The 14,576-nt window shown below is 34.6% G+C and overlaps 3 protein-coding genes and 1 non-coding gene across 6 annotated transcripts; 1 reads left to right on the forward strand and 3 right to left on the reverse strand.

Annotated features, from left to right (window-relative positions):
• Nucleotides 1-199: 199 nt before the first annotated feature.
• LOC147296797 (tetraspanin-19-like) lies at nucleotides 200-2,115 on the reverse strand. 2 transcript variants are annotated; one of them, XM_086229163.1, is made up of 5 exons: nucleotides 1,738-2,115; nucleotides 1,282-1,381; nucleotides 957-1,037; nucleotides 764-868; nucleotides 200-554 (listed from the first exon to the last, which is right to left on the reverse strand). In XM_086229163.1, exons 1-5 carry the CDS (start codon nucleotides 1,902-1,904, stop codon nucleotides 522-524), a joined length of 486 nt encoding a protein of 161 aa, XP_086085289.1. In that variant the 5' UTR covers nucleotides 1,905-2,115; the 3' UTR covers nucleotides 200-521. The 2 variants fall into 2 exon arrangements, with proteins under 2 accessions (XP_086085289.1, XP_086085288.1); XM_086229162.1 differs by having other exon boundaries at nucleotides 200-586; nucleotides 1,738-2,107.
• Nucleotides 2,116-2,296: 181 nt separating this feature from the next.
• Nucleotides 2,297-2,369, forward strand: TRNAV-UAC (transfer RNA valine (anticodon UAC)). Its single transcript has one exon. It is a non-coding gene; the product is annotated as a tRNA-Val (tRNA).
• A 551-nt stretch (nucleotides 2,370-2,920) lies between these two features.
• On the reverse strand, nucleotides 2,921-8,118 carry LOC147296799 (transcription factor-like protein). Its single transcript, XM_086255683.1, has 15 exons — nucleotides 7,423-8,118; nucleotides 7,101-7,268; nucleotides 6,927-6,995; nucleotides 6,597-6,690; nucleotides 6,319-6,419; nucleotides 6,162-6,207; nucleotides 6,017-6,076; nucleotides 5,446-5,514; nucleotides 5,157-5,240; nucleotides 4,957-5,040; nucleotides 4,578-4,663; nucleotides 4,345-4,435; nucleotides 3,606-3,686; nucleotides 3,362-3,436; nucleotides 2,921-3,275 (listed from the first exon to the last, which is right to left on the reverse strand). Exons 1-15 carry the CDS (start codon nucleotides 7,533-7,535, stop codon nucleotides 3,129-3,131), a joined length of 1,368 nt encoding a protein of 455 aa, XP_086111809.1. The 5' UTR covers nucleotides 7,536-8,118; the 3' UTR covers nucleotides 2,921-3,128.
• A 103-nt stretch (nucleotides 8,119-8,221) lies between these two features.
• On the reverse strand, nucleotides 8,222-10,940 carry LOC147296800 (defensin-like protein). 2 transcript variants are annotated; one of them, XM_086255688.1, is made up of 5 exons: nucleotides 10,788-10,940; nucleotides 10,023-10,100; nucleotides 9,571-9,674; nucleotides 8,756-8,794; nucleotides 8,222-8,643 (listed from the first exon to the last, which is right to left on the reverse strand). In XM_086255688.1, exons 1-5 carry the CDS (start codon nucleotides 10,861-10,863, stop codon nucleotides 8,503-8,505), a joined length of 438 nt encoding a protein of 145 aa, XP_086111814.1. In that variant the 5' UTR covers nucleotides 10,864-10,940; the 3' UTR covers nucleotides 8,222-8,502. The 2 variants fall into 2 exon arrangements, with proteins under 2 accessions (XP_086111814.1, XP_086111815.1); XM_086255689.1 differs by having other exon boundaries at nucleotides 10,047-10,100; nucleotides 10,788-10,939.
• Between the last annotated feature and the right edge of the window lie 3,636 nt (nucleotides 10,941-14,576).

The following is a 14,576-nucleotide window of genomic DNA, read 5'->3' on the forward strand; positions in this document are numbered from 1 at the left end:
ATTCGGTAGTTATCCACCGAATAATCCACCAATGTTCAGCAGATAACTGTCGAATAATCATAAATATTTCGGTAGATAACTGTCGAATGACCTAACGAACAAAATTGAAATTTTTTTGTTTTAAGGGTAAAGTTGAAATTTTAAAATAGGGTGGTCAACTTAGCAATTTAGGGTGGTCTGAATAGCATTGACCGAAGCAAAAAACAAAGGACTAGCAACATATATAACATATCCAGACTTTAAGTTCTATCTCTCACAGGCATATGTTGACAGTGAGCGATGTCACAAGTACTATGTCAACCAGCAACTCCATATTTCAGAAACTTTTTCATAAAGCTCAAGTATCTTTGCTCTCTTCACATTGATGAATGATGCATCAAGTGTCTCATAAAATAAAACTCAAGCAGTGAGCTAGCTACTTATGGTTTATGAGTGGAGTCTTGGCAGCAACAATGTATTCTGGCAGTTGACCATTATGGTTTATGAGCGGGAGTCTTGCTGGGGGACACTCTTCATCGCTATCATATTTGGATCCTTGGTTTGGCCCTATAGACCTAAGAGCCGTGGCCAATAAGATTGAAAATCCCTGCAGGTGATGGACTTTGTCACAGAAATCTAAACAATCTTTGAGAGTTTTGAGGAAGATTAAGTAATAAATTTTAGCTACATGGGTATGTTATACAACTGTCTAGTTATATAAAATGGTTTGGAAATTGAAGAGCAAGTGCCTTTTAACAAAAACATCAAACACAAAAAAAAGCACCTGTGCTAAGACGATCAACAAGCCTATCCACTTAAACATGTCGAAGTTTGACTTCACAAAATCTTTGAAATCATTGAACTTTCCCGTAGGGTCATATGGTAAATCCTAAAAAATGAAGAACAAAGTCATATGCAAAACAAGGAACACAGTAATTTCAAAGAACATTGTAGGCAGGCTTGCCAAGATGATTTACCTTCTCCCAGTCAGAATTTAGGAGTATATCTGCAGCCATTGCAGTCTCCAATAGAAGAAGCAAAAGGATAATCAACATATACTAGTTGGTTTAAGGTTAACGGATGTTCAAGACATGTGTTTGACGTAAGAAATTTTGGGCACATATGTTCTTGCAGTAATTTCTGTGTTTCATGTTCATTTTTATGCAAAAACAGAGGGAAACAAGATTGATAAGGGTTCAAAAGTACTCAATTGAAGATGTGTAACAAGCTCAATTAAAGTTGGGATATTTTTGCTATTCATTGAAACAGAAAAAGAGAGAAAGGCACAATGAGAAAGGATACACAAGAGAGGCAACAACCATTTGAACAATTTGCAGCAAGATGACCTATGCATGTTATGGCACACAAGGTAACTCCAGCACCAATGAAAGTGCATATAAACCTGTAAATTCAAGAGGAATGAAAATTATTGCTGATATTAAAAATACAAAAACAGAGATGATCTTAGTAACTGCTACACACAGAACCTATTTCAGCAGCCAAAATATATCCAGCAATTTGTTAAAAACTGATGGAACCTGCTTTTACCCAAGTAGTATAATTTTGTTGTCTATTAGCATGCTAGTAATCCAAGAATTAATTTTATGTCAGTCAGATAAAATGTTATATTACTATATCCAAAGAATAAACTGTATAAACCTTAGTGGATCAGCTTCATCTAGAATATCAATGGAATAAATGGTTCCCAATCTAACTAGTGCAAGTGCAAGCAGTAGTTTCTGAGAATAAGGTGCTTACCATGGAGCAGCAGCATTATTATGATCAAAGGGTGAGTTATCCATGTCTCTCTGCCAAACTCTAACCAACCAAAGACCATACACAATCATTGCAATTCCAACCACTCCCATAATTGAATTCACCACTTTAAGGAGTGACTGCAGGCAAATTGTTGCAATTCTCATCATTGTATTGAAGTGGGTACCAAGCTTCTTTTCTCAGGGCTGTTGGACAGTATGAGAAACCCACCGAATTAAGAATGCAATGAAACCTCAAATCCTTGGTATGAAATCAACCAAAGCCCCTATGCAAATGACTGGTGCAACTTTTGGTCACATTCAAGTTTGAGTTTTTAGTTTCTAAAATTTTCTTGATCATTAAGAGAATACGGATACAATAGATAGCTGGTCAAGAAATGTGCCAAGTAGGAAATTTCGTAGAAGCTTACCAATGTGTCCTTTAATAGGTTTTTTCTTTGGATTTTGTGCCTTTTTAATAGGTGTGCCGCTTCCTGCCATATGTTATTATGTTAGAACTCAATACAGAATAATAAGTGAATTGACGAATTACCGAACAAGAAGTTGCTGTGGTGTAGTGGTTATCACGTTAGTCTTACACACTAAAGGTCCCCAGTTCGATCCTGGGCAGCAACACTACATATGTTTTTTGCCCTCTGTTTTTTTTGGTCTTTGGATTTATTTTGTGTAGCTACCAGCTAGTACTCTAGTAGGCTATAGGTGTCCTGCCGAAAATATCTCTCTTTTTTTTTTTTTTTTTTTTTAAGAATAATCCAATAGAAACAGAAAATATCAACCCTAAGAAAAATTCACATTGATACCCCTCTCAAAGTTGAGATATTAGATATTACACATTTGTTATAATTTATTTTTTGGCCGGAATTTGTTATGTTAGAGTTTATTTAATTGTGCATAAACTGATTGTATTACATTAGTAGGTAAAAAGTGTTTTTAATTAAGAAAGTGTCTGATTTTTACAGCAAAAGAAGGTACAAGAATAAACCACCAATGATTGCATTTTTTGCTAGTGTAAATATAGGAAAAAAACATTTATATGAAAAAGCTGGGTCAAGAATAAGATATAGAATAATTGGATTCAAATAAACCCACTCTTAACCAAAAAAATATTAATCAATTATATAAAATAAAAAACTTGTATTATCGATAGCTATAAAGATCAAGTATCTAAATAATGCTGTGGGGTTTGAGTTAGGTGGCATTTGATTTAACTCTAATTTTCATGAGAAAAATAGAATAGAAGGGAAGAAAAAATGTATTTACAAATTACAAGTGACACCAACACATTGATATTCTACAACTTGTATTGTTTTTTTTTTTTTTTCAAAAGTTTAGTCCCTTCTATGTTGTTCCCGGCGAGCAAAATTGATATCGGGCCTACTGCTTTTGATGGGAAAGATATTCTCGCATGTGCACGTGGTTTTCTGCCTTGACCACCAAACGCATCTTTTTTGAATCATCTGGATCCTCCCATAGCAAAGCATTATAGCTTCGCGCAAAGTCAGTTGCAGCCTCAAAGAGATCCTGGCAGATATAAAGAAAAATCTCAGATAAATCCCAAGAATACAAAAATAAGTGCACACATCATTGGAATAAAGCTGGATTGTCACCCTGGTCGGAAATCCATCATAATGGTACGCCGGAATCATCTCAACCCTATTCAGATCTGTTTCCCACAGCCTAATCTGTCAGATAAGAGTGTATTCCAAAACGTTAGAATACACAGATAAATGGCAATCCCTTACAACATAATCATATAACTATGCAATGCAAAGAGCTTCGCTATATCGATAGAAGAGCATAGCCAAGCTTGTGGACAATTCCCAATCTCACAATATCTGGCTGAATACATACCTGATCTGTGACATTCTCTGGTACAGATGGTACTCTCTCTGCAACACGTGGATGTGCATTCTGCTGAAGAAAAGAAATTATCTGCCAAAAAAATTAAAATAATAAGACTTCCAAGTTCCAACATGCCGAAAAGAGGATCAGCAACCTTTTTTCCATGTGAAAGTACACCATGTAATTGCATGTGAGGACTTGGGAAGGTGTGTGTGTGTGTGTGTGTGTGTGTGTGTGTAGAGAGAGAAAGGTGCTTAGCAATTTAGAGCACTAGACATAAATTGGACACACAAGAGACTTATTATTCTTCTGGTATAAGTTTCGATTTTTCCTTTTTAGCTTCAAATTAACACACATGTCATTATGTTCATTAAACCAAGTACATGGGAAGCTGAAAAAAAACCCTAGAGTGTAAAGAGAAAACTTAAAATGAAGGTCAATCTTCCAGACAAGGAAGAATAAAGCTAGAATGAAGAAAATGCCAATATAAGAACATCTATAAACTTCAGACCAACAAAAAAAAAAAGAACATCTATAAACTAAGGTTCTGTCTTTATACTCATTTGAAATACAACATTATCAAGTATTAAGGCAGTTATCTATAAACTAACTACACTGCCCATTTTCCATGACCCCATGACAACTTCAGGCAAATACAAGATAATTTAAGAAAAGGACAAGGCACATACAAAGGTACTTTAATGTATACTGAGAAATAAAAGTAGAATAACTATAGGACAATACTAGCCTGCTCCCCAGTGATGCCATTTTCAAAAGCACTATACAAACTTTCTTTTGTTATTGCTGCAACAATAAGGTTTGGAAGTTGATATTCTACCCTGCACATAGTAGAAAAAGAAAATTATGCATCTCTTTCTACTTTCAGCAATGCCTAGGCCATGATTAAACATATAATAAAATATTACTCAAAAGAAACTGCAAAATGTGCCACACAATTTATCGAGCGATTGGTCAACATACCTTGAGAAAAGTCGCAAAATTTCACAATGTAATTTAGACGATGAGTAGGCATACATCCTAAAATTTGTTTCCACAACCACAAATCCCTAAACAAAAAAGTGAGGGAAAAAAATTTGTAATTACCAAAAATAGCCATGAAAATGCACATAGCTGTTCTTTTGAGGATAAAAATATCTAAATGTGTAAGCTGAACAAATTAAAAAACAAGATATTCCTCGTCATGACTGAGAATTAAGGCTTAGTTACACAAAAAATGGGAGAGATTATAAGAAAAAGCACATTCAGGAAAATCATTGATGATAAGGAAACAGTTGCAGAACATGAACAGTGAAGAAAAACCAACTAGAGACAAAACTAAAATGAGGTACAAATAACATACCTGTTTCCTTGATGATGAGTCTGTCATGCTCACAGAAAGATTAGTAGCTAATTTAGTAGGTATAAACCAACTCTCTTTCCTACCCTGAATAAATAACCAAAAAGAAACACGATTTAAAACTTTGTTAAGGAAATGGTTAAACTATCACCTGGGAGATTATTAGCACACTCTATACCAAGACTAAAGCACAGAAGTATTACCTGCTGAAGTTTCACCAATCCCAAATCTGCAAGGTCCTTGATCGTATTCTTCTGAACCTCAGTCAATGTATTTGTGTTATATGCCTAACACAATAAAGTAAGAATAGGATGCAAAGGTGAGAGAAAATTCCAGACCAAAACTTCCTATATAGAAAGAAACAGTTTTCTACAAAATAAAAAATGGAAAATAGTCAACAAGAAATTCTTATAGCAACATTTAGTTCAAAGTCATTAATATTTTCATTAGGAAAAAAACTATTAGCCAAACTGGGGTAATTATATAAAATACCTCGCCTGTAACATGAAAACTAAGCTCTAGAAGGAATGAAATCAAATCTGCAGAATCTAAATCACGCTCCTGCACCAAAAAATTGAGAGTCAAGATATAAGATGAAATTGATGAACAGCATCTATTGTGAAAAAAACATTTAAGTTGAACATCCTAATGAGTTTCATCTCAATACAGTGAAGCAGGCTAGCTCTCAATATCACAAACATAAATTTTCAACTTCTAACTCAAGTCCTCAATGAAACGCATTATGTAAAGTTTTCCACTTTTTTTCTGAAGAAATGGTTATAAGTTAGATTCAAATGATAATCCAAAGAAACATACACAGATGAATATAAACATACTAAAATTATATGGTTTACTATATGAATGATTAAGATAAAAAAAGCATTAAAATTCCATCAGATATCAACTCTGAATCTTGCCTTTTTTAGTGCTTGATAAAATATTTGGAGTCTTTATTTCAAAAATGTAAGAGAGTTATAACAAGAAAAAAGACATCAGGTTCACCAGCAATAAGGGTGAAAATCTAGAGAAGGAACCAGCAATTAATAATCTCATGAGTACAAACCTCTGAGTTAGAGATGTATTCTCTGATGATGTACCAAAGTTGTGCGTTTGTATCCATCAGCTGTGGTTTGCACAGATCAGAAATTATAATCTAGTAAGAATTAAGAAATATACACGGGCAAGTAGTTGAAGTATGTGCTGCATACCAAGAACTGGAAACCACTATCGGTTAATCTAGGAGCTTCTTTATCCCTGTACAAACGGAAATGAAAATCAATGGCATCAGATATGAGATACAACGTTCTTGTTTCATATATGCAAAAGAAACAGAGGCTTGTGTAGAAGGATACAAAAAACAAGGACCTTTGACTCAAAAGACCCCGCTGGAAAATTTTCATCATAGACGAACTGATGTTTGACGGCCTTTCAATTTGAGATGAGTTGATAAGTTGCAGCAAGAAGCACTGGTTTAACATGACAGCAAGTCATAAAGAAGGGTAACCTAAATTATAAAACTGCACAATAAGAAGTTGTAAAGGTCTAATATACAATTACAGGTCACAAAGGTCACCATGGTGGTACACAAGAGGCATAAGATGCATAAATGAAAAAGGTAATAGATGCATAGATGAACTCTGTACCTCCCATTGTTCTAGGGCAAAAGCCTCAAGATCCACCAAGCTAGGTAGCCTCACTGTAACATTCGAAGGCATTGGTTCTCTAGGCAAAACTACACTGCAGCATCCAAAAATGTATGGTTATAATCAGAGGACTAAATTTCTCACATTATTTGCAGACAGTTTTAAACTAAAAAATGTGGCTCAAGTGGAAATAACGAATAGAAACCCTGCAACTTCTGTATGATTGAACCCTATACATAATGCTTAACAGATCAGCAGGGCAGATTTATCCATTTTGAAATTACCTTGAACCCTATAACCCACAGCTCATATGCAAAAAAATAGACTTACCCATATACCAGAAGCTTCTTGAGATTAGTCTGAAATATGGGATTTAATGTGTAAGTTGTTTCCCTCTTCCTGCCATAAAGTCAAGGGAATGAAGACAATTAATAAGGTGCTCAAAGAAAAGATAACAAGTTATATTAATACAAGACGCTTGTTCCAAAAGAAAGCTTGAATCACCTGTCAACAGTTTCATTGAATATTCTTAATTGAATTAACCGATCAATCGCAACTCTATGCTTCGAGGCCCCGTCCGGCAGCACCCACTCCTCCATTGACTTGGCAGGTACTGGAACTTCGATGCATAGCATTTGTAACACATATTTCTTGGCCAGCGGTGGCAGAGACCTGATTACAATTTTTTTGATGATCATGTCTCTAATTAATTTAAAATTAGAAGCGCATTCATATGCACTGTAATCCCAAAAAGAAAAGCTATAAGCGACATTGCGAAAGCATAGCGAGTTTGAATAAAAAAAGCAGTAAATTGAAAGAAGGGGACCTGAGAATGGCTTCGCAGATGAATGCGTTCTGATAGAGCTGGTCGAGCTTCATGGCGGGCAAGGCAGACACCATGTCCATGAAATTCTTCGCTATGATCCTCACCTGAGGCATTTTGATCAAATCGCGCGCTCTGTTCCGCTCGGATTCTAGGGTTTTTCTGAGCTTCAAGACCCTCCAACAAAATATTTAAAAGGTGTCTGGAATTCAATTTCGGGTGCAAATTTTCAGATTGTGTTTCTTGCACTCTTTCGGAGTTTAGAGTGAGCGTGTAGCTGATCGCAAAAGTGACGTCGTATTTCGATTTTCTCTGATGAGTGTAAGAGAGTCGGAGACTGTCTTCACTGCGTTTATTCAGTCGTTGGATAATAAAGGCGAGGAACAAGTTCGCCTCACTGTTCAACTACAAGGGCTTCAAAGACAGGGACGCCGACGTGTGCTTTTTTTTTTTTCCCGTACGACGTCGTTATGTTAAATAGACGATCAACATTATTACCATTTTTTTCTTGGATTGGATATGGATCTGGGCTGCATTGTTTTGGACTCCCCCACAGCATCTTTGGGCCCTGTTCTGATGGCTGGTCAGTGTAGAATTTCCAGGCCTAGGGACTTTAACCCAGATAAAATATGAAAAAAAATATATATTTGAGGGACTTTAATTTCAATTATTTTTGTTTGGATGGATAAAAAGAAAAAGCCAAATAACATAAAGAGAGAAGAAATTTTGAAATATTTTTCCGAATATTGAACTTGCAAAAATATCAATATCAATTTAATTTAAACACTAAAAAAAAATGAAATCAAATAAATTGTCTTCAATTAAATAGAAGGGGATCCAATTTACAGTTCACATTTCCAAGGTGTTTTTTTTCAGTCAAAAAATCTAACCCAGATGTTAGTTGATGTAGCTAAAAGAACCCATTGGTGGAAATACAAGCTTGTTCCAAAAGAAAGCAGCCTAAAACTAAACAAATGCGAAGCAGCATATAAATGGCAAAAAAAAAAAATACATCCCTCAAACTATTTAGCTAATTACATTGTTGGTATGCATTTTATGGTATAATTAGGCTCGTCACTGACACTATGCAGAAGTGCTAGGTATGTCTTCTGTTGTCGTCGCTCCGGATTCAACAGGTGGTGAGGGTGGCTTTTGAACAGGGGGAGGAGGCTTAGGAGGCCTGTTTGGGCGAACTTTATCAACAATTTCTGGATGAATCTCAAACTGCAACATTGAAAGGAAATTGAGTCTGTACTTTATAACTTTTCAAATTCTAATCCTAGATAGGAATGTATCAAATGTAACCAGAACTTTAATTGATTGAGGACAGACTAACCCTGTAACCACAGCCAGATACACAAGCATGAAAACACTCCTGCATATAGAATTGGATCAGCAATTACTCCATCTGAAAAATGCACATTGAACCATAACCGTGCTTTGGGATGAGGATGATACACAAGCATACAAACCTTGTCAGCGAATCAACATATACATTGACTGTTCAATGGAGGATGGAAATGGGGACATACATACTGATTTCAGTCAAGATATTAAATCATGAGACATTCAGCCATCAGATATAGTACCAGCTCTTATGGTTGTCATTGGATGAAAGTGATGGCTTAAGCTTTCCTACTTTTCACCTTAAATATAACTATGATACTGCCATGTGTAGTCAAGGTTATCAAAAATGTCACTTATAAAACATTGAGTTTAAAAGTTAAAAGTTCAATGTTACAGCCATCACAACCATAGCAACCATGCCAGCATGAAATACCAAAATGACAATAGAGATTAACTCAATATAGGTGATCACTATATTAACTCTGACACTTTGCACCCACAACTTTTGAACTTGAGACTCAAGTGGCCAATAGAGATTTAATGCACATGACAATATGTTCATATTTTCACCTAAAATGTTTTCCCTTAGCATGCTATGGTTCTTTCATTATTCATCCCTATTTTTAATCCAGAAAAATGCTTGTCCATATCAGGCAGTGTGGTTCAGCTATGCTAGCAATAAAAATATTCAATTCAATCATCAAATTCAGCATGATTCCCCAAAAAGTCTAGAGAGAGAGAGAGAGAGAGAGAGAGAGAGAGAGAGAGAGAGAGAGAGAGAGAGAGAGAGAGAGGACAAAATACCTCTGAGTAACTGTCAACTCCAGGAGAGCGGTCAATGTAAGCACTCCATTGGCGGTCCTTTAAGACAGGATCCTTATAGCATATCTCATTACACTCCTCCAAGCCTGTACATCAACTCAACTATATCACTTAAAGCTTATAATCAACTACATAATAAATTATTTATTTAGCAGTCCCCACTCCTATGTACTAACATACTAACTCTTTAAAATAATTGTCCATTTCCATATCAATATCCAATGCAAGACTATTCATTTAGTTATGATCAGAGCCAGGCTAATAGATGAGCCAAAAGTGAATATTGATGGGTAATTTCACAAAACATATACAAAGCTAGTACTCTATGGGACTTTGTTGTACTTGTAGCCAAAGGGTTCTTATATCATTTCAAATGAGATGTCTGTAGAGGTTCTAAAAGTGAAAACTCAACTGTAAAAAGCACAAAACCGTACCATACAACGGAGTAGAATACTCACATTCTTCCCAAGTCTCTCCATCAGTGTCACACCCCTTTTTGCAAAATACTCGCCCTACAAGAAAGCACACAAAGTTACAAACCATAGTGATCAGTGATCACCAAGTAAAATACTCTCCATCAGGGTTGAGAAAAAAAAAAACACCAAAATAGATAGATGGTCTTCTTCTTGACTCATTAAGTTGAGTATTCTTAACATTCACTTTCTACTTCTTACAACTACTAATACAATACATACATTCATGAATCAAGTACAAAACCAAAACGGGTCGGCACGCATTCAGATTCTTGTGCTTGGATTGACACCTAAAGCAGTATTCCAATTCAACAGTACAGGACACAATACAGTCATAATATTGAAAGAAGCTACATTGGGACTCAAAATTCATCATACAAAATGCATGATTCAAAACTAGGCCATTACATGTCGATTAAGTCAAATGGGGGTTCCCCAATTTTGCAACTTATGTCCTATGACAGTCAGCCAACTCCAGATGAACATAAATAGTGACACAATTCAGATATCAGTATCATTTGCAGCACCAGAATACAAAAGCAAAATGTCCAAAGGGGAAGATAATCGACAAAGAAAAAAAAAAAGTAAACGAAAACAGAAATCTAATAAATTCAGGAAACAACAGCGATAAAGGGGAAGATAATCGACAAAGAAAAAAAAAACATGAAGGAAATCACAGATCGGGAAAAGGGAAAATGACATAGAGTGAGGAAGAAAATGGGTTACATGGAATCTGCATAAGCGCTGCGTACTTGTGCGTGCATTGGTTACCGCACGGAGAGGTCCATTGGTGCGGTATCATCTTCTCTCACTCTCAGGCTCTCGCTCTCTCTGAATGAATGGAGGAGCAGTAGGGAAGGGGATGGGTCGGTCTAAATAATCGAGGGTACTTTGGTGATTTGGTTTCTAGACCGGCTGGAGTGTGGATCGGCACATTAGAACAACGTGCCTAACTGGCTCCGTCCTACGAGGTTCGCAGCATGACTGCATGAGTGGTGCGTTTAATTAGGATTTAAGACGGTCCTATCACCTATGTGAAAATTACATAAAAAGAAGGCATAAATTCAATTTAGACACATAATTATATATGCTATTTCAACGGGGTTCATAAACTTTTAAATATTTCAAATATACACCTGATTTATTATGTAAATTGAAAAATAAAATTTCGTTCATCAATTTATTGAGAGATCAGTTAAATGTCAGCTTGGCTTTTGCTAACGGGGATTAATTGGTGACGTGGTACCAACTCAACATACATTTTCCGCCAAATGAGCAACACATGTCCACTTGACACGGGCCCACACACCCATCATCTCTTTCCCGTTCGTCGAACGCTCTCCTGACCATTTAGTCTCTAAAAAATATCACGTTTCTCCCAAATTCGAATATAAATCTCTCACTTGTGTTCAACAAGCGAGAAAGAGATGATGACTTTGTGGACCCGTGTCAGGGGTTAGGTGGACCTGTGTCACTCATTTGGCGGGAAATGAGCGACACGGGTCCACCTAACCACTAGCACGGGCCTACAAACTCTCACTCTTTCTATTATTATTAAATTGTGGGCCCGTGTCGCTCATTTGGCGAGAAACATTTGCTGATATAGCGCCACGTTGTCAAGTAATCCCGGTCAGTAAAAGCCAATCTGTTATTTAACTGATCTCTCAACGAATCAATAAACAGAAATTTATTTTTCAATTTATATAATAGATCGGGTGTATAAGAGTATAATAAGACCGACTCTTGAAAAATCTTCTCCGTTAATTCGAAGACAGTCCTCTACTTGGTTTTTTTTGGATGTTGCATTGCGGTTGGTTACTAAATTTTGTGGAATGGAATGCAGTACGTTTTCAACAGCATATTGATATGATTTTTGTTTTTGTTTTGTACATTGATATGATGTTTTTAATAAGGGAATAATGCATCAATATGAGTGGTGGAACCACTTTATTAGTGGCTACTTTATTAACTAGGTGATATCAATGTGGTGTAAAAAATATAGTACAAATCTATTATATTTAACAGGATGAATCCAAGATTTCAAAATGGGGTAGGTTAAACTTAGCTTACAAGTAAAATTCGACCGTATGAATGAATTTTATTAGCAAAAAAAAAAAAAAAAGATTTATACTTAATTAGGGGGAACATAATAAGCATTACCCTAAAAATACATATCTAAATAAAGAAAAAAAATCGCACAAAAAAAAGGATAGCAATACAACAATTAAACATGCAATGCAAATAAAATATAACACTATCTAAGTTGGGCCCTACTATGGAGGGTGTATTCAATTAGGATTTTAAATGACTTTGGTGGAATTAAAAAGTCTGGTGGTATTTAATCAAAACTTTTAAAGAGTTTATAAAAATCTGGTGGTATTCAATCAATACTTTTAAAATATTTATGGTATTCAATTAAGACTTTTAGAGAGTCTATAAAAGTGACATAGTATTCAAAAAGTCATTGACTTTATTAAATGATAGACTTTAAAAGACTTTCATGAATTTTGTAGTGTAAATTATGTTATTTGTGTGGGGTTGGGGAGATGAGTTTTGAAGCTGCGGAGGAAAGAAGTTGGAGCAAGTGGGGATCTATGGGCTGTTTTCGGGGGAGTGGAAGTAAAAGTAATTTTTTTTCATTAAACAAAAAGGCAATAGCTGCAGCATATGAGAAGTTGCTCCTCAGCAGAAAAAAAAAAAAATACTTAAATTATGGGTAGTGGGCTACTGGGCTACTGGGCTACTGGGCTTGGGATGGAAATTGGGTGGGCTAAGCTACCTAGGTAAGCTAAAAAAACATAAAAAGGGCATGGGCTGCCCAGAACATGCATTCGTCCCTGATATTTAACTCTTTATTTTCTTATATTTTTATACCAACTTCTTGACATGAATTCATGGTTGTGTTCATAAGACTTTTCTATTATGACTTTATGAGTAAGGAGATAAAATTTTCACTAAGACCTTCATACTATTTGGTAGATCCTACCATTCATGATAAGTATGTATTTCACCACAACATGCTTAATTAACATATACAATTAAATTTGATATTTTAAACATTTTATTTTTTACTTGAATGTATTACCATTTATACCGTATTATACCAACAATTGTACTATCCAAAATAAAAGTTCTAGTAATATGTATATTTAGGCAAATCATTTTGTACCTTAATGTATATTGTTCGTTCCTTGATACACAATTGTACCATTCGATGCAAAGTTTTATTAATGTGAAATGCTCATAGTAAATTGAAAAAGTTAAAACACTAGTACCTTTCCTGTATCATATTTGCATCTATAGGTATTTGATTCTTTATTTAGTATGTTTGTACCCTTAAAATTAATCTATTATCTAAAAAAAAAAAATCACAATAGACATTCATGTTGTACCATTATTATGTATATTATATATGTATCACTAAGTATTTAATTTTGTGCTATTTTCATGCTAGTACATTGATGCATTACATTGGTATTTGTTACACTAATAATTTTATCTTAAATCTCACTTTTTTATTATTGATGAGATAATCTCAGATAATGTCACCCTAAATTTTATATAGAAAATTAAGATTAAACATTAAATCTTAATAATTTTTTGGTATACCCTAAATACCATATAATATTTTAATTGAACTACCAAATTTAAATGTAGTTTTTTAGATTAGGTCACAAATATGTTGTTGGCCCATTTGATTTGAGTTTTTTTCATTTAACATTTTTGTCCTTTGGCTCACATATGATAAGTGTTAGTTCAAATTTATAAAGTTTTGACAAAATTGCCCTTGAAGCTTTTATATTATATTGAAAATTTGTTATTGTTGTCTTAACTTCACATTTAGTTGTGACTGTACGACACTCACAACTTCAAATTTAGTTGTGATTGAACGACAGTCACATCTAAGTTGTGAGACAGTCACAGTTAGTTGTGACTTAATTAAATTTTTTTTAGAGAAATTATATCACAATATAGTATAAATAGAGGTCAAAACAATACTTTTACTCAAATGGTGTGAGTTGTCTCTTTCAATTTACCAAGAAAGTCACACTTAAGTTGTAATGAATTGATTTTTTTTAATACAATATAGTATAAATTAATGTAATATTTTTTATTTTTTTATTGTAGTGACATGTGATGTAATATTTATAAATTCTAATACATTTTACTTTATTATTTTGTTTAACTTTTCAACAAGTACTTAATCTAAAATGCTATTTAATTTTGATATATAAACTAAAAATTATTGCATTTTGATAATTAAAATTAATAGACCTAATTTTATATTCAACTATATCAAATGAATTAATATGTTTTCCTAGTAGATAATTTGTCACCAGATGATTGGAAGCTATCTCCCTATCCACAAAACTCAAGTGGGATTCTTTTTTTGCTAACATACGACAAAGTCCTACTGGCCACTAGCGAAAAGGAATAAAGGAATCCTCGCATCAACCCCCCCAAAAAAAAAAAAGGAATCTTCCCAGGGTTCATAAACTTGTGGGGAGCGATAAC

Source organism: Dryas octopetala, chromosome 1 (genome assembly GCF_963921425.1).
Source record: "Dryas octopetala chromosome 1, drDryOcto1.1, whole genome shotgun sequence".
Taxonomy (NCBI): domain Eukaryota; kingdom Viridiplantae; phylum Streptophyta; class Magnoliopsida; order Rosales; family Rosaceae; genus Dryas; species Dryas octopetala.

What these genes read in the sequence shown, in the direction of transcription:
- LOC147296800 (XM_086255688.1), bottom strand. Translation starts at nt 10,863, where the DNA reads ATGATACCGCACCAATGGACCTCTCCGTGCGGTAACCAATGCACGCAC. An exon ending in AGCGCTTATGCAGATTCCAT is followed by an intron (nt 10,101 to 10,787) that starts GTAACCCATTTT and finishes GCTTTCTTGTAG; the next exon opens with GGCGAGTATTTTGCAAAAAG. An exon ending in GAGTTGACAGTTACTCAGAG is followed by an intron (nt 8,795 to 9,570) that starts GTATTTTGTCCT and finishes TTCTATATGCAG; the next exon opens with GAGTGTTTTCATGCTTGTGT.
- LOC147296799 (XM_086255683.1), bottom strand. Translation starts at nt 7,535, where the DNA reads ATGCCTCAGGTGAGGATCATAGCGAAGAATTTCATGGACATGGTGTCT. An exon ending in CGGGGTCTTTTGAGTCAAAG is followed by an intron (nt 6,208 to 6,318) that starts GTCCTTGTTTTT and finishes CCGTTTGTACAG; the next exon opens with GGATAAAGAAGCTCCTAGAT. An exon ending in CAGAGAATGTCACAGATCAG is followed by an intron (nt 3,437 to 3,605) that starts GTATGTATTCAG and finishes CTTATCTGACAG; the next exon opens with ATTAGGCTGTGGGAAACAGA.
- LOC147296797 (XM_086229162.1), bottom strand. Translation starts at nt 1,904, where the DNA reads ATGATGAGAATTGCAACAATTTGCCTGCAGTCACTCCTTAAAGTGGTG. An exon ending in AATAATGCTGCTGCTCCATG is followed by an intron (nt 1,382 to 1,737) that starts GTAAGCACCTTA and finishes TTGAATTTACAG; the next exon opens with GTTTATATGCACTTTCATTG. An exon ending in ATGGTTGTTGCCTCTCTTGT is followed by an intron (nt 1,038 to 1,281) that starts GTATCCTTTCTC and finishes TAAACCAACTAG; the next exon opens with TATATGTTGATTATCCTTTT.